Raw genomic sequence first — 22,547 nt, 5'->3', positions numbered from 1 at the left:
ATGGCACTGAGATAATGCTGTGATGATATCCATGACACTATGCAGTGATCCAGCAACATTTTACAACCAGTACAGGGTACCAGCGCCTAAATCACTGAACTGAATCAGGTTATAGACCTGCTCAGGGGCAGAGCAGCAGTTGGTATCTGCTAATCTCCAACCTACAAATGTCTTTTTGAGCCAAACCGCTGGTTGGCTGGTTAGCCATGATGACTATACTGGCGATGACTACCACTGTGACAAGCCTGCATAAAAGTTCATAGGAACTGCAGGTCCTGAGAGGCATCTTTTCATTTCTACATTGGTAGAAACCGATGCCTCATTTAAATGGGTGAAATGAAGCGAAAACAAAGAAGTGATTTGGAATGGCACTTATTCCGAGTCCAAGTCTCCAGTCCCTGCCCCCCACCCCTACATCCATGCAGATGCTCAGGGTGTGAGAAAGCTGGAGGATGTGAAGGGGGTGATGGGAAAAACTCACTGGGTCATGGGACAAGTAGGGCTCATAACAAAAGTATGATTGGAGAAGCACTATGTATTTGCATGCACATACAATGTCCAATAGTGGCATTACCAGTACATCCAACCAGTGTCTTTTGAGAGATTCTTCACAGAGGACGCTACTTGAAGTGTCAATGCACACATTCTCCACGCTGAGAGGGAGCTTCCTCCTTGTCTAATCTGAAACCAGGCAGGGCCTGGATGACGGGACTGCCCAACTCGTCACAACCGACCCCCACTGGACGGACAAGCCCTTGCCACAGAGACAAAAGGTCCCATTGTGCTGCCAAATGCAGGTCATCCCCTCTGCTCTCATTGGTCTGGTCCCAGTCACAGCTCCCAGCCTGCGGTGCCTCCCAGCTATATCAGGCAGAGGGAAAGAGAGACAACTCTCTCAGACATCTCTCTATGATGTCTGTTGTGACAGTAATGGGATGATGCTCCATGATGTGTATCCACACCAATAGCACAGCCCTATGTACATCCAGAGTCTGTACCTAGATAGTATTGCTGGGGAACTGCCCCTCACTCCAAGATCCAGAAAAAGAGTTAACCTGTTTGGGATAGGGGGCAGCATTTTCACATTTGGATGAAAAGCATGTCCAGAGTAAACTGCCTGCTACTCATTCCCAGTTGCTAATATATGCATATTATTAGTAGTATCTGGATAGAAAACACTCTGAAGTCTCTAAAACTGTTTGAATGACGTCTGTGTATAACAGAACTCATATGGCAGGCGAAAACCTGAGAAAAATCCAACCAGGAAGTGGGAAATCTGAGGTTTGTAGTTTTTCAACTCTTGGCCTATCGAATATACAGTGTCTATGGGGTAAAATTGCACTTCCTAATGCTTCCACTAGATGTCAACAGTCTTTAGAACCTTGTTTGATGCTTCAGTGGTCTGCCACGAGCTGGTCACGCGCGTTCACGTGAGAGTTAGCTTGAGTTCCATTGCATTTCTGAAGACAAAGGAATTCTCCGGTTGGAACATTATTTAAGATTTGTTAAAAACATCCTAAAGATTAATTCTATACTTCATTTGACATGTTTCTACGAACTGTAATATAACTTTTTTGACTTTTCATCTGAACTAAGCGATCGCGCATTGAGCATTTGGATTACTTGGCTAAACGCTCAAACTAAAAGGAGGTATTTGGACATAAAGATGAACTTTATTGAACAAATCAAACATTTATTGTGGAACTGGGATTCCTGGGAGTGCATTCTAATGAAGATCATCAAAGTTAAGTGAATATTTATAATGCTATTTCTGACTTCTGTTGACTCCAACATGGCGGATATCTGTATGGCTTGATTTGCTGTCTGAGCGCCGTACTCAGATTATTGCATGCTTTGCTTTTTCCGTAAAGTTTTTTAAAAATCTGACACAGCGGTTGCATTAAGGAGAAGTGTATCTCTAATTCTGTGCATAACACTTGTATCTTATATTAAAGTTTATGATGACTATTTTCCTTAAATTGATGTGGCTCAAAATCACCGGATGTTTTGGAAGCAAAACATTACTGAACGTAACGCGCCAATGTAAACTGAGATTTTTGGATATAAATATCCACTTTATCGAACAAAACATACATTATTGTGTAACATGAAGTCCTATGAGTGTCATCTGATGAAGATCATCAAAGGTTAGTGATTAATTTGATTTCTATTTCTGCTTTTTGTGACTCCTCTCTTTGGCTGGAAAATGGCTGTGTGTGTTTTTGTGACTAGGCTCTGACCTAACATATGTTGTGCTTTCGCTGTAAAGCCTTTTTGAAATCGGACACGATGGGTAGATTAACAAGAAGTTTCTTTCATTTGGTGTATTGCACTTGTTAATGTTTGAAAGTTACATATTTCTAAAAAAAATTATAATAATTTTGCACGCTGCCTTTTCAGCGGAATGTTGTCGAGGGGTTCCCCTAGCGGAGGTCAAGAGGAGCTGTGCAAAAAAATAACTCAGGATAAATTAGAGTGGGAGCGAAAGGGAGACTGGGAAGGATTGTTTGCTGCCTGGAATGATATGTTGGTTTAGTCAGGTGTCTGGGACAGGACAAATCAGCAGGTAGCTGCAGGTAGCCTAGTGGTTAGAGAGTTGGACTAGTCACTGAAAGGTTGCCAGATCAAATCCCTGAGCTGACAAGGTAAAAATCTGTTGTTCTGCCCCTGAACAAGGCAGTTAACCCACTGTTCCTAGGCTGTTATTGAAAATAAGAATTTGTTCTTACCTGACTTGCCTAGCTAAATAAAGGTAAGAAAATAATGGGTGTCTGTGACAGATAATAAAAGACATGAATTAAACCAAATGTCAACAGACAAAAAAGGTGATCAATATAAAAAGAAACAGAGCTGTTCAGAGAAAGCCAAGAACATTGGCAATTAGGGGGTGAAAATGTGGAGTATGTGGTTTGAAAGAAGCAATAGGTTACTGGCACCAGAATGATAAGAGAAATGGGTGCTTTCTTTAAGCAACTCCTTGTAAATCAATTCTGCCCGTCACTATTTTTCCACTGATGTGAGGAATAGGAGGTTATGCAGGCTTCTCCTGCTGGGCAGAACCTATAGGCTAGTAGACGCTGCAGGGGATAAGTTCTCGCTCATCACGAACCCCTGGAAGATTTACGGTTGAGTAAAAACCAACCCAAATGGGATGAAGTCTATTAGCTGGATTTAACATCACATATAGGATTGTGAATCTACTTGAGTCACATAGATTCACCCTTCTTGTGTTATGGAATCAGATGCAATTCTAATAAAACTTTTGCTGTATGTTTTTCTTCACCCAACACTTGCGGTGCGTCAACAGACTTTGACCATGCCAGAGACAAAGTCAAAGCCTCTGGCAATCTGAAGAGGTCTGAAGTGGATTCTCTCTGCAGTGACTAAAGGCTTTGGGTTCTCAAGCTGAGATTTAGACCCATTGGTGCTTATAGCCCATAGTGGTGCTGAGAAGTGCATAGTTCTGAGGTATCAGCACTTCATGGGGGAAAAAACAGTCATCCTTCACTTCCCCTTTCCACTGTGCTCCCCACATTCCAGACATTGCTGGCAAAATTCATTTCTCTCTGGAGGTGGAAATATGAACAGAAAAATAAGACCAGCTCCTTTGGACTGTTTCCACCGAGCCCTTTTTCCTCAATGTGTGCCATTTGATACCATAATGCTGGAGATGCTTGCATGAATTTAGGGCAACTACTACATTTGGCCAGTGCACTAAATCAAAATAATTGGGGGAGACTTTAGTATGCAACAAACCATGGTTCAGCTGATGGTTTCAATTAAGCCTTCTAATGAAATGAATGGCCCTAAAGCTGTTGAAATTGAGTAGTAATCCCGTAGATCACAGGGTGACTGTAAAACAACTTTTATGAGTGTTGGCGCTGGCGACATGTGGCTTGTTTTGGTTTGGTTACTTGAGAGCGAAAGCCTTGAGTAATGTAACAGTAGAGCTAACGGAGATGCCCTGCCAAATGCAACAGGGGGAAAAGTAACATTGACAATTTACAGAAGCCCCCCAAAAAAAACGACAAAACTAAAATGATGACACAATGGCCTGTTCATCCCCTAGCAACAGTTTAAATTGAAACACAATAGCAACATCTGGCCTTGGGCAACTGACAATGTACAATTAACATGACAAATGATCCAATCAGGCTCCAATTAACATCACAGACCTGGGAGATAAGTGCACCTGCCACAGTGGAGACAAGGCTGTCCTAATATCAGTATGTACCGTTCCTACCGGTTGACTGCCTCTCAACAACAGCCTTAATCCCAAAACAACCGGTTAAGTTGGCTTTGACTTTCTGGTTCCAGTAGACTGAATCAGATCATTTATACAATTTCCCTGTGTAGCAAACATATGCGCATATTTTGTGCAGTGACATTGATGGTTGCAGTAAAGGGAGGGATAACCATAACCAATTGAGACTTACCTTGGAGCATGCATCTGTACGCGGACTCTGAGATGGCGTAGATGTGAGGGGGCATCTCGTGTCTCTTCTTCCCCCTGTACATCTCTATGATGTTCTCGGAGTAGATGGGGAGGTACTTGTAGGGGTTGATCACCACACAGAAGAGGCCAGAGTACGTCTGCAGGAGAAAGAAGATTACGTCATTCAGTGTGAAAAACAGGGAATCTGAAGACACCATGATTTGATATCACCTTTTTTTGTAACATTTACTAATACACGTTTGCCAGGTAAAGAGAAACCATCTGAAACAATTGTGGACCAGTTGTCATGTAATGAGAAAGAGCTAACAAATCCCTTCAGTGCCCCACAGGGAATCACCACTATCACCATTTACTAATGATGATGAAGCAAATCAAAGTTTATTTGTCACATGCTCCGAATACAACAGACCTTACAGTGAAATGCTTACTTACAGGCTCTAACCAATAGTGCAAAAAAGGTATTGGGTGAACAATAGGTAAGTAAAGAAATAAAACAACAGTAAAACGACAGGCTATATACAGTAGCGAGGCTATAAAAGTAGCGAGCCTACATACAGACACCAGTTAGTCAGGTTGATTGAGGTAGTGTGTACATGTAGATATGGTTAAAGTGACTATGCATATACAGTGGGGAGAACAAGTATTTGATAACCTGCCGATTTTGCAGGTTTTCCTACTTACAAAGCATGTAGAGGTCTGTAATTTTTATCATAGGTACACTTCAACTGTGAGAGACGGAATCTAAAACAAAAATCCAGAAAATCACATTGTATGATTTTTAAGTAATTCATTTGAATTTGATTGCATGACATAAGTATTTGATACATCAGAAATGCAACACTTAATATTTGGTACAGAAACCTTTGTTTGCAATTACAGAGATCATATGTTTCCTGTAGTTCTTGACCAGGTTTGCACACACTGCAGCAGGGATTTTGGCCCACTCCTCCATACAGACCTTCTCCAGATCCTTCAGGTTTCGGGGCTATCGCTGGCAAATACGGACTTTCAGCTCCCTTCAAAGATTTTCTATTGGGTTCAGGTCTGGAGACTGGCAAGGCCACTCCGGGACCTTCAGATGCTTCTTACGGAGCCACTCCTTAGTTGCCCTGGCTGTGTGTTTCGGGTCGTTGTCATGCTGGAAGACCCAGCCACGACCCATCTTCAATGCTCTTACTGAGGGAAGGAGGTTGTTGGCCAAGATCTCGAGATACATGGCCCCATCCATCCTCCCCTCAATACGGTTCAGTCGTCCTGTCCCCTTTCATCCCCAAAGAATGTAGTTTCTACCTCCGTTGTTCACAGTTGGGATGGTGTTCTTGGGGTTGTACTCATCCTTTTCCAAACACGGCGAGTGGAGTTTAGAACAAAAAGCCCTATTTTTGTCTCATCAGACCACATGACCTTCTCCCATTTCTCCTCTGGATCATCCAGATGGTCATTGGCAAACTTCAGACGGGCCTGGACATGCGCTGGCTTGAGCAGGGGGACCTTGCGTGCACTGCAGGATTTTAATCCATGACGGCGTAGTGTGTTACTAATGGTATACTTTGAGACTGTGGTCCCAGCTCTGTTCAGGTCATTGACCAGGTCCTGCCGTGTAGTTCTGGGCTGATCCCTCACCTTCCTCATGATCATTGATGCCCCACGAGGTGAGATCTTGCATGGAGCCCCAGACCGAGGGTGATTGACTGTCATCTTGAACTTCTTCCATTTTCTAATAAATTGTTGTTTCCACAGTTGTTTCCTTCTCACCAAGCTGCTTGCCTATTGTCCTGTAGCCCATCCCAGCCTTGTGCAGGTCTACAATTTTACCCCGGATGCCCTTACACAGCTCTCTGGTCTTGGCCATTGTGGAGTCTGTTTGATTGAGTGTGTGGACAGGTGTCTTTTATACAGGTAACGAGTTCAAACAGGTGCAGTTAATACAGGTAATGAGTGGAGAACAGGAGGCCTTCTTAAAGAAAAACTAACAGGTCTGTGAGAGACGGAATTCTTACTGGTTGGTAGGTGATCAAATACTTATGTCATGCAGTAAAATGCAAAATAATTACTTAAAAATCATACAATGTGATTTTCTGGATTTTTGTTTTAGATTCCGTCTCTCACAGTTGAAGTGTACCTATGATTAAAATTACAGACCTCTACATGCTGAGTAGTACAGAGAACAGTCTATGACTGGGGTGGCTGGGGTCTTTGACCATTTTTAGGCCCTTCCTCTGACACCGCCTGGTGTAGAGGTCCTGGATGGCAGGCAGCTTAGCCCCAGTGATGTACTGGGCCACACGCACTGCCCTCTGTATTGCCCAGCGGTCAGAGGCCGAGCAATTGCCATACCAGGCAGTGATGCAACCAGTCAGGATGCTCTCGATGTTGCAGCTGTAGAACCTTTTGCGGATGTCAGAAAGCATGCCAAATCTTTTTAATTTCCTGAGGAGGAATAGGCTTTGTTGTGCCCTCTTCACGACTGTCTTGATGTGTTTTGGCCATTCTAGTTTGTTGTTGATGTGGACACCAAGGAACTTGAAGCTCTCAACCTGGTCCACTACAGCTCCTTTGATGAGAATGGGGGCGTGCTCGGTCCTCCTTTTCTTGTAGTCCACAATCATCTCCTTAGTCTTGGTTACGTTGAGGGATAGGTTGTTATTCTGGCACCACCCGGCCAGGTCTCTGACCTCCTCCCTATAGGCTGTCTCGTCGTTGTCGGTGATGAGGCCTACCACTGTTGTGTCGTCTGCAAACTTAATGATGGTGTTGGAGTCGTGCCTGGCCATGCAGTCGTGGGTGAACAGGGAGTTCAGGAGGGGACCTAGCAAGCACCCCTGGGGAGCTCCAGTGTTGAGGATCAGCGTGGCAGATGTGTTGCTACCTACCCTCACCACCTGGGGGCGGTCCATTAGGAAGTCCAGGATCCAGTTGCAGAGGGAGGTGTTTAGTCCCAGGATCCTTAGCTTAGTGATGAGCTTTGAGGGTACTATGTTGTTGAACGCTGAGCCGTAGTCAATGAATAGCAGTCTCACATAAGTGTTCCTTTTATCCAGGTGGGAAAGGGCAGTGTGGAGTGCAATAGAGATTGCATCATCTGTGGATCTGTTTGGGCGGAATGCAAATTGGAGTGGGTCTAGGGATTCTGGGATAATGGTGTTGATGTGAGCCATTACCAACCTTTCAGAACACTTCATGGCTATGGACATGAGTGCTACAGGTCTGTAGTCATATAGGCAGGTTGCCTTTGAGTTCTTGGGCACAGGGACTATGGTGGTCTGCTTAAAATATGTTGGTATTACAGACTCAATCAGGGACATGTTGAAAATGTCAGTGAAGACACCTGCCAGTTGGTCAGCACATGCCCGGAGCACACGTCCTGGTAATCCGTCTGGCGCCGCAGCCTTGTGTATGTTGATCTGTTTAAACGTCCTACTCACGTCGGCTACGGAGAGCTTGATCACACAGCTGATGCTCTCATGCATGCTTTGGTTTTGCTTGCCTCGAAGCGAGCATAGAAGTGGTTTAGCTAGTCTGGTAAGCTCGTGTCACTGGGTAGCTCGCAGCTGTGCTTCCCTTTGTAGTCTGTAATAGTTTGCAAGCCCTGCCACATAAGACGAGCGTCGGAGCCGGTGTAGTATGATTCAATCTTAGCCCTGTATTGACGCTTTGCCTGTTTGATGGTTCGTCGCAGGGCATGGCAGGATTTCTTGTAAGCTTCCGGGTTAGAGTCCCGCAGCTTGAAAGCGGCAGCTCTACCCTTTAGCTCAGTGCGAATGTTGCCTGTAATCCATGGCTTCTGGTTGGGGTATGTACGTACAGTCACTGTGGGGACGAAAAGGAGTGTGAACTGCTTAGTGGACAGTGACTAAGCACAAACAGAATAATATCCTGACCTTGGCTTGTATGGTGGTGGAAGGACAATGAAGATGTGAAAGGATACATACAGGTGGCGTAGAGGGAATGAGAGAACGAAGATCGTTGCTGGTCCGTATCAAAGTAGCCTAATGATAAGGTTGACCTTCAGTTTGCTGCTACAGGCACTGAGAATAAAGCATTACCATCATAATGATTAGGCATCATAAAAAGACTGGTTGCCTCTGGTTCAGAGCCACTGCGCACACTGGCCGAGATTTATTTTCCCTTTTCTCTCACTCTCCCCCTGACCTCCAAAAACTGATCATACAGAAACAGTCTCTGTTATATAGATGCTGCTAGGAGGATGGCTGCCAAAGTGCTGCACCATTTGAGATTCCTCCCACATGGCACTCACAGCTTTCTCCTCCTCCGCCACCAGCTCATTGCATCCGGCTGAGAGGACGGCTCTTTATTCAGTGCAGTCCAACACACTCAAGCCAGGGAATGAGTTACGCTGTGTGTGATGCATTGTAATAACCCGAAACAGAGAGCAACAAATCTGATCTCTTTAACACTAATGCAGACCTCTAAATGGGGGTCGTTGCAGTTGCGTACAAAACTGCCATATCATCCCTGCAGTGTCAGACTGGGGGAGGGCAGGCCAGGAGAGGGTTAATCCCTGTCTACAGTCTGCCGGCCAGGATATTCCATTAACCAAGTAAGAGGGGGGACGGGTGATTATGCAGAAGGGTCAATTTCCCATTCTGCCGTTCTCTCTGTGTCCATGCACCCTTTCTCTCCATCTCAGTCCCTCTCTCTCGGTCAGTCCAAGCTTGGCTGGGCGGCAGAGACACATTCATGTAACTATGTTGTCTATCGTGTTGGGGCAGGGGAGGCAAAAGACAGGGGGCTGCAGAGGGGCCCAAGGTCGGCTAACCAAGTTGCTGAGCTGGAACAATGGCGGTGTGGCTGCGGCATACTGGTGTCGGGTGGGGGTAGCGGCAGGGTCCTAGTTGAAAGACTCTTGCGGAGCAAAGCTCACCACCACAGCTGTCGCCTGCCTGCAGCGGGAAATGCGATTGTGAGTCACACACACTCCTTCTCCTCTGGGAGAGAAAACAAAGTTGTTCGCTCACACACCAGCTAGCTGCTACACCTCTTATCTCAGTCTTTGGACCACAGGGGACTTTTACTGTACTTTGATTGCAGCATGACTGGGGTTTGTGGCATTGTGTTATGTGGTATAAAAATAATGCCAATATATTGAAGGTCATGATGAATGGAAATGAGACAATCACCATTGTAGAATGTGATGAACGGTCCCTTTGAGGCGACACGTGGTGCAGTGATTTTGGGGGATATCATGGTGTGCATTAGGGGAGGGGTGAGTGGGTCACCAGATGGCCAGTCTTTCATATGTACACAGACAGATCCCTCGGAAGGGCAGAGATATGCTCTAGTCTGGTCATGGTCCAGCCACAGCAGCAACAAGCTCGGGAGGAAGCAGAGATTTGTTGTTCAAATCAAAATCAAATTTAGTTTAGCAGGCGTTATAGCGGTGCAGCAAAACGCTTATGTTACTAGCTCCTAACAATGCAGTAAAATGTCCAAATTAAAATGTCAAGAAAGATACACCACAAAAGGAAGAAATCAAGAACAGCGGGACGAATGTTCATGAGTCACATTGGGGGACTAGGTCTCTTTTTGGGGAGAAAAATGATGGATGCAGGGGTCACTAGCAAGGGGTATGTGGCTACACAGGGGTAACTAACATTCTAGTGCAATTCATCTTGGTGCACTGGTCGATGAGTATGTATGGAGTTATGGAAGAGATTCCTGCGAAATCCACAGATCCCCACATAGTTGCAAGCCTCACCTTTAGCTGGCAGGAGAGTAGGGCCAGCGGACACACCACACCACCTGTCGCCCCTTCCCCTTGCCCGCCACAGTGGGTGCAGCGCCAGGCAGACGGATCAGCACTCCGGCTGGCGCAGCCCAGACCCAGAGGCAGCAGTGGGGTTGGGGAGAGATTGGACTCGGCTGCCCAGCCTGGATGGCACCCCCTGGGGAGTACTTGGTGGATTAGTGGGGCTCTGGGTCTGCAGGCGGGGGTGAGACGTGTAGGAGGTATATGAAGGGAATGAGGCCTTGGCGAAGAACCTGTCCCTCTCTCTCAATACAGTAGAGATCGGGGTGAGACGCCGGCCAAGAAAATATATATCTCACACAGCACGATGCCTTAGGTGGAGGGAGGCGTGAGCCAAGAACCTGTCTCTCAGTACAACAAAGTAGTGTACCCAGATAGCCAGGCTGTGGTTAACAACGGAGAACTCTGACACAGTTGATTAGGTTCCCAGTTCTCCGGAAATGTCCAAGTGGTCCCCCGTGCCAAGCCCAAGCTGAGCGTAGCTGAGCAACGGCAAGAGTTGAGGGCCTCTCCATGGAGAGTGGATGTTTTCATTCTCATTCTCAACATTGTTCCGTCTGCGAAGCTTAGCTCAGTGCCACTCCGTTTTAATTGTCATAGCATATTGAAAAGAGGCGATGATTATGGAGAATAGAATTTTCAAAGGGTTTATAGAGAGAATGGTCTAATATTGTTCACTATGAGCAGTGCTTCATTTCCAGTGCTCCAATAGCATTGGGGTCTGAGCGTGGGAGGAGACCAACGGCGCACTAGTGCAGAGCAAGCAGTTTTGCTCCATCTACACAGTGTCTGTGTTTGTGTGCTGTGTTTGCATACTGATCTCTGCCTCACACTCATCCCAGCAGTCCTGTGACCAGGCTGCGAGTCTGAGGCATCAGGCAGGAAAGGAGTGGTTTGGGTCCCGTCTGTCTGCTTATGGGGACTTAAAGAAAATATTCTCTTGATATTGTTTATGGGAAAAACATAACTGACACACTGGTTTCAATTGAGAACAGATACCCATGCTCCAGTGAAATCCAGGCTTAGGGGAGACTGAAGAGGGGATGTCTGCAGATGAAGGTAACCAAACATCAACTCAAAGCTCCAGGCCTTGGGCCGTCTTCCCAGTCTGCACTGTTGCAGTACAAAGGATACAGCAGATACTGTTACTTAAAAGGTTACAGAAACACATGCATTTAATTACACATCACACATTCAGCCCAAAAGCTAGCCCTTTCCTGGGGGCATTGAGGTTGGCCACAGACCACAAGGGGAAACGAGAATGCTATGCAGCTGACCAAAAACGAGTGCTGAGCAATTAGTGCTTTCTGAGGTCGGTTCGGTTTCGGTTCGATTACAAAAAAAATATTTCACTGTTTCGATTTCGATTATTAAAACGTTAAATGCGCTGTGCATTATGTGGGTTAAATGCTGTAACAACACACAATAAAACAATAAATAAAAGTCTCATGATGGTAGTGACTGTCCATTACTGCTTATCACCTATTAACCTTCATTCACATTACTTTACTCAAATATCTCACTTGTTGTGTATATTAAATATGTTTTATTTGATGACTATTATTTCATTCCAAGTCATCATCTCATCTCTATAGAGTTGCTGCCTATACTGTCTGACAAAATCATTATTTTGTAGATCTTCAAAGTAAATAAGGCATGACTGCTGAATACCAATTATCAATCATTTAGATCATGCACTTTCAGGTAGAGACACCTTGAGGAGCAACAGCTGCTCTCTATATCCTCTCACAATCACGCATTATTTTATCTCTTCTGCAGCAGGTGTAAAAGAAACACAGACCGGACAAGTAGATGCGCAATGGATTATGGCCATTGTAGTTAATTACCGCATCTTATGGGCTAAACTATGTGGAATATTGGCCCTGTTGGAAACTACAACTCCCTACTACATTGCACAGTTCAGGCTGTATCTGATTAATTTCTAGAGAAACTGTGCAACATGCGCATTGAGCTCACAGGGGGGAAAAAATGTTTATTGCTCAGTACTACCAAAAACATTCATCTGGAGGCAAGTGTCCTTCCTTACCACCTCAACAGCCTCTGTTCAATACGCACCTGGGGCACATCAGCGTTGTTGAGGATTGAGTCAGTGGCAGTTTCAAAGTGGGACTGTTCCCTATGAAATGTCCCTGGCCTCTACTGTATTGGATTGCAAGGAGGGGATCTTAACCTGGTCGGCACCAGTCATGCTTATTAACCATCTTTGGCTCTGAGAGTCCTACATTTCTCAGCCTATAACATTCTATTTCATTAGCATAGGGTAGTCAGGGGTCAAGAACCTGTGGCACCAGGAGAGTTCAGGATCGGCAGAGCTCCCTGTATACCTCGGTGTTGTTCTTTTATGACCGGAGTGCATATGAAACCTATTTTACAAGAAAGAAACTGCAATGTGCAGCCTCGCAAAAACAAACCAACATCCTTCAGCACCACCAGAGGGACAGAGGAGAGTTTTTTTTACCCTGTGACCTGAGAGTCATTAAAGTCACAGGATCATACATCAACCAAAACACACAGTACTGTGCAAAAGTTTTAGGCAGGTGTGGAAAAAAACTGTAACGTAAGAATGCTTTCAAAAATACACATGTTAATAGTTTATAATTATCAATTAACAAAATGCAAAGTGAATGAACAGAAGAAAAATCTACATCAAATCAATATTTGGTGTGACCAAGCTTTGCCTTCAAAACAGCATCAAGTCTTCTAGGTACAATTCTAGGTACACACAGTTTTTTAAGAAACTCAGCAGGTAGGTTGGCCCAAACTCCAAATCTTGGAGAACTAACCACAGTTTAATTTTCGCTGTATGTTTGGGGTCGTTGTCACGCTGCAGAATACATTTGGGACCAATCAGATGACTCCCTGATGGTATTGCCTGATGGTATCTGCCTTTACTTATCAGCATTGAGGAGACCATTCATTCTGACCAAATCCCCAACTCCATTTGCAGAAATGCAGCCCCAAACTTGCAAGGAACCTCCACCATACTTCACTGTTGCCTGCAGACACTCATTTATGTACTGCTCTCCAGTCCTTCGGCGAACAAACTACCTTCTGCTAGACAAATATTTCAAATTTTGACTCATCAGTCCAGAGCACCTGCTGCCCAGTTCCTGTGTTTTCATGCATAGTTGAGTCGCTGTGCCTTGTTTCGGAGGTATGGCTTTTTGGGCACAAATTGTCCATGAAGGAGACTTCTGACCAGACTTCTCCGGACAGTAGATGGGTGTACCAGGGTCCCACTGTTTTCTGCCAACTGCTGGACATCTTCTGTTTGCTAAGGGAAGTAAGCAGGATGTTTCTTCCATTTGCTGCAGTAAGTTTCCTTGGCCGACCACTGCGTCTACGCCCTCAACGTTGCCCGTTTGTGCTTCTTTGTGCTTCTTCAAAAGAGCTTTGACAGCATATCTGGAAACCCCTGTTTGCCTTGAAATTTCGGTCTGGGAAAGACCTTGCTGAGACACTGGCTTGTAGGCCTCTCCAGGTCTCACACTCATTGTGAAATTTGGTGGAGGATCTGTGATGATCTGGAGGTGCTTCAGCAAGGCTGGAATCAGACAGATTTGTCTTTGTGAAGGATGCATGGATCAAACCACGTACAAGGTTGACCTGGAAGAAAACTTGCTTCCATCTGCTCTGACAATGTTCCCCAACTCTGAGGATTGTTTTTTCCAGCAGGAGAATGCTCCATGACACGCAGCCAGGTCAATCAAGATGTGGATGGAGGACCACCAGATCAAGAGCCTGTCATGGCCAGCCCAATCTCAAGACCTGAACCCCATTGGAATGTGATCAATGTAACGGTTTTCTTGTGGTGAAAGAGAGGCGGACCAAAACGCAGCGTGGTTATATTGATTCATGTTTAATAAAAAAAGATAAACACGAACACTACAAAACAATAAACGTGGAAAACCAAAAACAGCCCTGTCTGGTGCAAAACACAGAGACAGGAACAAACACCCACAAACACACAGTGAAACCCAGGCTACCTAAGTAGGATTCTCAATCAGAGACAACTAATGACACCTGCCTCTGATTGAGAACCATACTAGGCCGAAACATAGAAATACCCAAATCATAGAAAAACAAACATTGACTGCCCACCCCAACTCACGCCCTGACCATACTAAATAATGACAAAACAAAGGAAATAAAGGTCAGAACGTGACAATCAAGAAGAAGATGGATGGTCACAAGCCATCAAACAAAGCCGAGCTGCTTGAATTTTTGCGCCAGGAATGGCATAAAGTCACCCAACATCAATGTGAAAGACTGGTGGAGAGCATGCCAAGACGCATGAAAGCTGTAATTGAAAATCAGGGTAATTCCACCAAATACTGATTTCTGAACTATTCCAAAGTTAAAACATTAATATTGTGTTGTTTAAAAATGAAAATGAACTTATTTTCTTTATTCGAGGTCTGACAACACTGCAACTTTTTTGTTATTTTGACCAGTTGTCATTTTCTGCAAATAAATGACCTAAATGACAATATTTATATTTTGGGAGAAATGTTGTCAGTAGTTTATATAATAAAACAAAAATGTTAATTTTACCCAAACACATACCCATACATAGTTAAACCAGAGAAACTGATTATTTTGCAGTGGTCTCTTCATTTTATCCAGAGCTGTATATATAATGTTCTCTACAAAATATCCTCTATTTAATATCTATATATACAGTGCATTCAGAAATTATTCAGACCCCTTATTCTAAAATGCATTAAATATTTCCCCCCTAAATCTACACACAATACCCCAAAATGAACAAGAGAAAACAGGTTTTTTGAATTATCTGCACATTTATTTAAAAAAAATAATAAACAGAAATAACTTATTTACATAGGTATTCAGACCCTTTGCTAAATTGAGCTCAGGTGCTTCCTGTTTCCATTGATCATCCTTGAGATGTTTCTTCAACTTGATTAGAGTCCACCTGTGGTAAATTCAATTGATTGGACATGGTTTGGAAAGGCAGACACCTGTCAATATAAGGTCCCACAGTTGACAGTGCATGTCAGAGCAAAAACCAAGCCATGAGGTTGAAGGAATTGTCCGTAGAGCTCCGAAACAGGATTGTGTCAAGGCACAGATCTGGGGAACGGTACCACAAAATGTCTGCAGCGTTGAAGGTCCCCAAGAACACAGTGGCCTACATCATTCTTAAATGGAGGAGTTTGGAACCACCAAGACTTCCTAGAGCTGGCCTCCCAGCCAAACTGAGCAAACAAGGGAGAAGGTCCTTGGTCAGGTAGGTGACCAAGAACCCGATGGTCACTCTGACAGAGCTCTAGATTTCCTGTATGGAGAAGGGAGAACCTTCCAGAAGGACAACGATCTCTACAGCACTCCACCAATCAGGCCTTTATAGTAGAGTCGCCAGACAGAAGCCACTCCTCAGTAAAAAGCCCATGACAGCCCGCTTGGAGTTTGCCAAAAGGCACCTAAAGGACTCTCAGACCATGAGAAACAAGATTCTCTGTTCTGATGAAACCAAGATTGAACTATTTGGCCTGAATACCAAGCGTCACGTCTGGAGAAAACCTGGCACTATCCCTACGGTGAAGCATGGTGGTGGCAGCATCATGCTGTGGGGATGGTTTTCAGCGGCAGGGACTGGGAGATTAGTCAGGATTGAGGGAAAAATGAACGGAGCAAAGTACAGAGATCCTTGATGAAAACTTGCTCCAGAGTGCTCAGGACCTCAGACTGGGAAGGTTCACCTTCCAACAGGACAACGATCGTAAGCACACAGCCAAGACAACGAAGGAGTGGCTTCGGGACATTTCTCTGAATGTCCTTGAGTGGCCCAGCCAGAGCCCAGACTTGAAACATCTCTGGAGACCTGAAAATAGCGGTGCAGCAACGCTCCCCATCCAACTTGACAGAGCTTACGAAGATCTGCTCAGAAGAATGGGAGAAACTTGGCAAATACAGGTGCCAAGCTTGTAGCATCATACCCAAGAAGAATCGAGGCTGTAATAACTGTCAAAGATGCTCCAACAAAGTACTGCGTAAAGGGTCTGAATACTTATGTAAATATGGCATTTTTATCTTTTATAAATTAGCACAAATTTCTACAAACCTGTTTTTGTTTTGTCATTATGGAGTATTGTGTGTAGATAGATGAGGGGAAAAAAATATTTTATACATTTTTGAATCAGGCTGTAACGTAACGAAATGTGGAAAAATTCAACAGGTCTGAATACTTTCCAAATGCACTATATATATAATATAAAGCTCTCAGAATAAAATGAATATCTCCCCCTCCAAACTGTGTCAGGGTGTAATTGTCTAAAATAGAAATACACTTCTCTGCAGGCAGCACATGCTGCTTCTAGGCTGTCATGACATGCTAACTACTAATTACAGCAGTCTACTTCCCCCCTGGTAACACATGCATTGCTTTACTTGATCTGAGGAAATGTGAAAAAATAACAAACTATGACGCCTAAGGAGGTTAAAATAAATGTTTTAAAAGAGTTGGAGGGAGAGAAAGAGATGGAGGGAGAGACAGAGGGAGAGAGTGAGAGACAGTGAAATGGAAGAGCGACAAAGGCATCCAGATTAGATTTGGGCAGTATACCGTATATACGTATACTGGGGTATATGGAAATAGTTCACAGTAGAGGTCGACTGATTAATCGGAATGGCCGATAATTAGGGCCGATTTCAAGTTTTCATAACAATCGTAAATCGGTATTTTTGGGGGCCGATTTCCGATGATTTTTTTTTTTTTTATACCTTTATTTAACTAGGCAAGTCAGTTAAGAACACATTCTTATTTTCAATGACGGCCTAGAAACTGTGGGTTAACTGCTTTGTTCAGGGGCAGAACGACAGATTTTCACCTTGTCAGCTCAGGGGATTCAATCTTGCTACCGTCCAGTTAACGAGTCCAACGCTCTAACCATTGCACTCCACGAGTAGCCTGCCTGTTACGCGAATGCAGTAGAAGCCAAGGTAAATTGCTAGCTAGCATTAAACTTATCTTATAAAAAACAATCAATCATAATCAACAGTTATAACTACTAATCCAGTTTAGCAGGCAATATTAACCAGGTGAAATTGTGTCATTTCTCTTGCGTTCATTGCACACAGAGTCAGGGTATATGCAACAGTTTGGGCTGCCTGGCTTATTGCAAACTAATTTACCAGAATTTTACGTAATTATGACATAACATTGAAGGTTGTGAAATTTAACAAGAATATTTAGACTTAGGGATGCCACCCGTTAGATAAAATACAGAACGGTTCCGTATTTCACTGAAATAATAAATGTTTTGTTTTCTAAATGATAGTTTCCGGATTTGACCATATTAATGACCAAAGGCTCGTATTTCTGTGTGTTATTATGTTATAATTAAGTCTGATTTGATATAGCAGTCTGACTGAGCAGAAGCAGGCTCGTAATCATTCATTCAAACCGCACTTTTGTGTGTTTTGCCAGCAGCTCTTCACAAGCACAGCGCTGTTTATGACTCCAAGCCTATCAGCCTAATGGCTGGTGTAACCAATGTGAAATGGCTAGCTAGTTAGCTGGGTGTGGGCTAATACCGTTTCAAACGTCACTCGCTTTTAGATTTGGAGTAGTTATTCCCATGGCGCTGCAAGGGCCGTGGCTTTTGTGGAGCCATGAGTAACGATGCTTCGAGTGTGGCTGTTGTTGATGTGTTCCTGGTTCGAGCCCAGGTAGGGACGAGGAGAGGGACGGAAGCTATACGGTTACACTGGCAATACTATAGTGCCTATAAGAACATCCAATAGTCAAAGGTATATGAAATACAAATGGTATAGAGAGAAATAGTCCTATAAATACTATATTAACTACAACCTAAAACCTCTTACCTTGGAATATTGAAGTCTCATGTTAAAAGGAACCACCAACTTTCATATGTTCTCATGTTCTGAGCAAGGAACTTAAACATTAGCTTTTTTACATGGCACATATTTTACATGGCACACAATTGTACATGGCACACATTTTTACATGGCACATACATGGCACATATTGCATATTGGCACATATTACTTTCTTCTCCAACACTTTGTTTTTGCATTATTTAAACCAAATTGAACATGTTTCATTATTTATTTGAGGCTAAATTGATTTTATTGATGTATTATATTAAATTAAAATAAGTGTTCATTCAGTATTGTTGTAATTGTCATTATTACAAATATCACCTTTTTTTTTAATCGGCCGATTAATCGGTATCGGCTTTTTTGACCCTCCAATAATCGGTATCGGCGTTGAAAAATCATAATCGGTCGACCTCTAGTTCACAGGATAGTTTTTCAATACCGTCATTGCCATTGAAACTATTTCTTTGAAGTTTAACACATTTGAATATTTGTAGCTACTTTAAGTAAATGCCTGCACTCAACTTGTGCAATCATTTAGGAGATCAAGACTGCGTTCTTCATTTCACTTGTCACATTTTTCATAATGAAGCTTACCGGTAGTCCCCAGTCACGTGGTGTATGTTTACAAGCACACAACAACAACAGACCGGACCTTTGTGAGTCACACGCTGTTGTGCAGCACGCGCCAGGTAATGTAGTTACATTCACAACTAAATGTTTGCCAGCTAGATATCTTATAACTAAGTTAACTGTCTAAAGGTTGCTAAATGCTCTGCAGTTCTGCATTTTGTTTGCTAATTTAGTGGTTTGCTTCTTCGTTTGGTAACAACAGAGAATCCCCTCCCAGATCAAGAGCAGGGTTTCCTTTAGGAAAATGTGACCCTGGACATTTGACGGGCACCATTTTAATTTACCAGGACATTTGATGAATTTACCCGACCCATATCCATTGGGTGCGTAACCTGATTAGGGTGTGCTCAGAATGACAGAAATCACATTTAGTTTATGGCCATTTATCTTAACAGAATACGCAAGTTGAGGATGCAACGACGTGCGTCCTTCTTACTGAATTCCACTGCACACTTTGAAGATGTTACATTTACTTTTCCTCAGCCAACAAGATACGTAACAAACAGCAAAATCAAAAGCCCCTGTCAATCTACTACTCCTCATACTAGAAAAGTTGACCTATTCTATTGGTCAGCTTGTCGAGAAAGAAATAGCACAAAAAGACTGACAGTTGTGGGACGATAGATCCCAAATTCATAGAACCAGCAGGAATCCTAGGCCTAGAAAAAAATTCTAAAGCAATGAGTCTGATGCAACAGATCAGAACATTTAGCTTAAAATGTCGATAAACAATTATTTCTTCACATTATAACCACAGCAATGTGCCCAGGGCAGTAGGCTACGTGTGAAAATTTGTTTCATAATGCAATTAGTGGTAAAATACAGCTAGAAATGTAGAAATTGGGGAATTCTAATATGCAACAACTAACATGGGTTGCTAAAATGACTAGGATTGTCCCTTTGGCTACCGGACAATGAAAGAAAGTTGAAAACCAATAGAACATGTGAGAAATAGGCTACTGGTTTCAATGGCATATGGAAGTCTTTAAAAAACAATACGCTACTGGTTTCAATGGCATATGGAAGTCTTTATGAAACAATACGCTACTGGTTTCAATGGCATATGGAAGTCTTTATGAAACAATACGCTACTGGTTTCAATGGCATATGGAAGTCTTTATAAAACAATACGCTACTGGTCTTTTCAATGGCATATGGAAGTCTTTATGAAACAATACGCTACTGGTTTCAATGGCATATGGAAGTCTTTATGAAACAATATGCTACTGGTTTCAATGGCATATGGAAGTCTTTATAAAACAATACGCTACTGGTTTCAATGGCATATGGAAGTCTTTATAAAACAATACGCTACTGGTTTCAATGGCATATGGAAGTCTTTATGAAACAATAAAACAACGCTACTGGTTTCAATGGCATATGGAAGTCTTTATGAAACAATACGCTACTGGTTTCAATGGCATATGGAAGTCTTTATAAAACAATACGCTACTGGTTTCAATGGCATATGGAAGTCTTTATGAAACAATACGCTACTGGTTTCAATGGCATATGGAAGTCTTTATAAAACAATACGCTACTGGTTTCAATGGCATATGGAAGTCTTTATGAAACAATACGCTACTGGTTTCAATGGCATATGGAAGTCTTTATGAAACAATACGCTAATGGCATATGGAAGTCTTTATGGAAACAATACGCTACTGGTTTCAATGGCATATGGAAGTCTTTATGAAACAATACGCTACTGGTTTCAATGGCATATGGAAGTCTTTATAAAACAATACGCTACTGGTTTCAATGGCATATGGAAGTCTTTATGAAACAATACGCTACTGGTTTCAATGGCATATGGAAGTCTTTATAAAACAATACGCTACTGGTTTCAATGGCATATGGAAGTCTTTATGAAACAATACGCTACTGGTTTCAATGGCATATGGAAGTCTTTATAAAACAATACGCTACTGGTTTCAATGGCATATGGAAGTCTTTATAAAACAATACGCTACTGGTTTCAATGGCAAATGGAAGTCTTTATGAAACAATACGCTACTGGTTTCAAGGGCATATGGAAGTCTTTATGAAACAATACGCTACTGGTTTCAATGGCATATGGAAGTCTTTATAAAACAATACGCTACTGGTTTCAATGGCATATGGAAGTCTTTATGAAACAATACGCTACTGGTTTCAATGGCATATGGAAGTCTTTATGAAACAATACTGGTTTCAATGGCATATGGAAGTCTTTATAAAACAATACGCTACTGGTTTACTGGTTTCAATGGCATATGGAAGTCTTTATGAAACAATACGCTACTGGTTTCTGGTGAAACTGGTTTCAATGGCATATGGAAGTCTTTATAAAACAATACGCTACTGGTTTCAATGGCATATGGAAGTCTTTATGAAACAATACGCTACTGGTTTCAATGGCATATGGAAGTCTTTATATGAAATGGCATATGGAAGTCTTTATAAAACAATACGCTACTGGTTTCAATGGCATATGGAAGTCTTTATAAAACAATACGCTACTGGTTTCAATGGCATATGGAAGTCTTTATGAAAGTAATTGCCTCCACAGATATGGTCAGATTTGCCTAGGCGACTTTGAAGCAAACTATTTTCAACACGCAATTTAGAATTAATGTGCAATGATTGGGCTTAAAAAAAGCGCTGTCTGACAGATTTACCGTTCAAAAGCTCTGTATCTGTATGCTATGCATGTGTGCTAAATAAGATACACAACAAATATACACAAGCGCCAATTTCATCAAACTAAATTATGCAAATGAACCTATAGACCAAAACGCATGACCAGTCAAATGTATTTACATCGACTAGTATTTCCATCAATGAATAGGCTAAAAAGCATTATTTCGCTATGGGAAAAAAATAATCTCCTTGCCAAGGACAGGCCGGTGCCGATTTTATTTCTCTGCTTTTCACATTTTTTTTATGGGCCAAAAGGCAGCTATTACCTGCTAACGGAGACCCTGATTAAGAGCCTTGCTGTCTAATATTTGTTTTGTTCATGCAGCAAACTGTGAGTAGCATTTTTTTGTTACTTGTAGAACTTTATTAGCAGGGATGGCTGTCCTGCCAATAGTTTAGGATAAAATTTATAAAATGTTCGCAATGCTCTCGTTAGCATTTAGTTAGCATTCCCTATGGGATTTTACATGTACCTGTTAGTATTGCTAACCTGCGGATTAAAAATGCTTAGTTGAGTAGCCTAGGGGTAGCCTAGTGGTTAAGAGCATTGGGCCTGTAATCGAACGGTTGCTGGTTCCAATGCACGAGCCGGCAAGGTGAAAAAATCTGTCGTTCTTCCCTTGGGCAAGTCAGGTAACTCCCAAAAAAACAACTGTTCCCGGCATACATTAAAGCATAAATAAAACTGAAAGTAGGCAAACTATACACATTTCAGAAACCAAGAAATGGTGATTTCTGCATAGTGCATCTTTAAATGTGCAATACACATTTCGGTTGAATGCATTCAGTTGTGCAACTAAGTATCCCCCCTTTCCCTTTTTGAAAATAGCGCCCTTAGTGTTCAGTGCCGGTAATACCGAATATCCCAGGATGGTACGTAGCCGGTATGACAATCTGGATACCGCCCAAACCAAATACAGATCCAGCGAACTTGACAGTAGGGCTGTCTCTGACAAAAAATAATCTTGGTCGACTGAGAGTCATCGGTAGAACGTGTATTTTTCCATATATAGACACACCCTATGTCTTTGAATAAAATCCAACTATATACACTGAGCTTGTCTGATGCTTTAAGCATACTGTTTGATTAAATAATTAAGACACAAATAGCTCAAGAGGGAG

General features: G+C 42.7%; 1 protein-coding gene across 4 annotated transcripts in view; it reads right to left on the bottom strand.

Moving 5' to 3' along the window:
- The window catches only part of LOC112263846 (myosin-10), a 91,799-nt gene that overhangs the window by 64,449 nt on the left and 4,803 nt on the right, over positions 1-22,547 (bottom strand). For all 4 annotated transcript variants that reach the window (XM_042303503.1, XM_024440506.2, XM_042303510.1 and 1 more), the window contains exon 3: positions 4,437-4,593. In XM_042303503.1, the coding sequence (XP_042159437.1) occupies positions 4,437-4,593 (157 nt within the window). The remainder of the gene's footprint in view (positions 1-4,436; positions 4,594-22,547) is intronic.

Source organism: Oncorhynchus tshawytscha, linkage group LG02, assembly GCF_018296145.1.
Source record: "Oncorhynchus tshawytscha isolate Ot180627B linkage group LG02, Otsh_v2.0, whole genome shotgun sequence".
In the NCBI taxonomy this organism is placed as follows: domain Eukaryota; kingdom Metazoa; phylum Chordata; class Actinopteri; order Salmoniformes; family Salmonidae; genus Oncorhynchus; species Oncorhynchus tshawytscha.
Note: the sequence above shows the minus strand (reverse complement) of the source record. Positions and strands in the feature narration are given on the sequence as shown.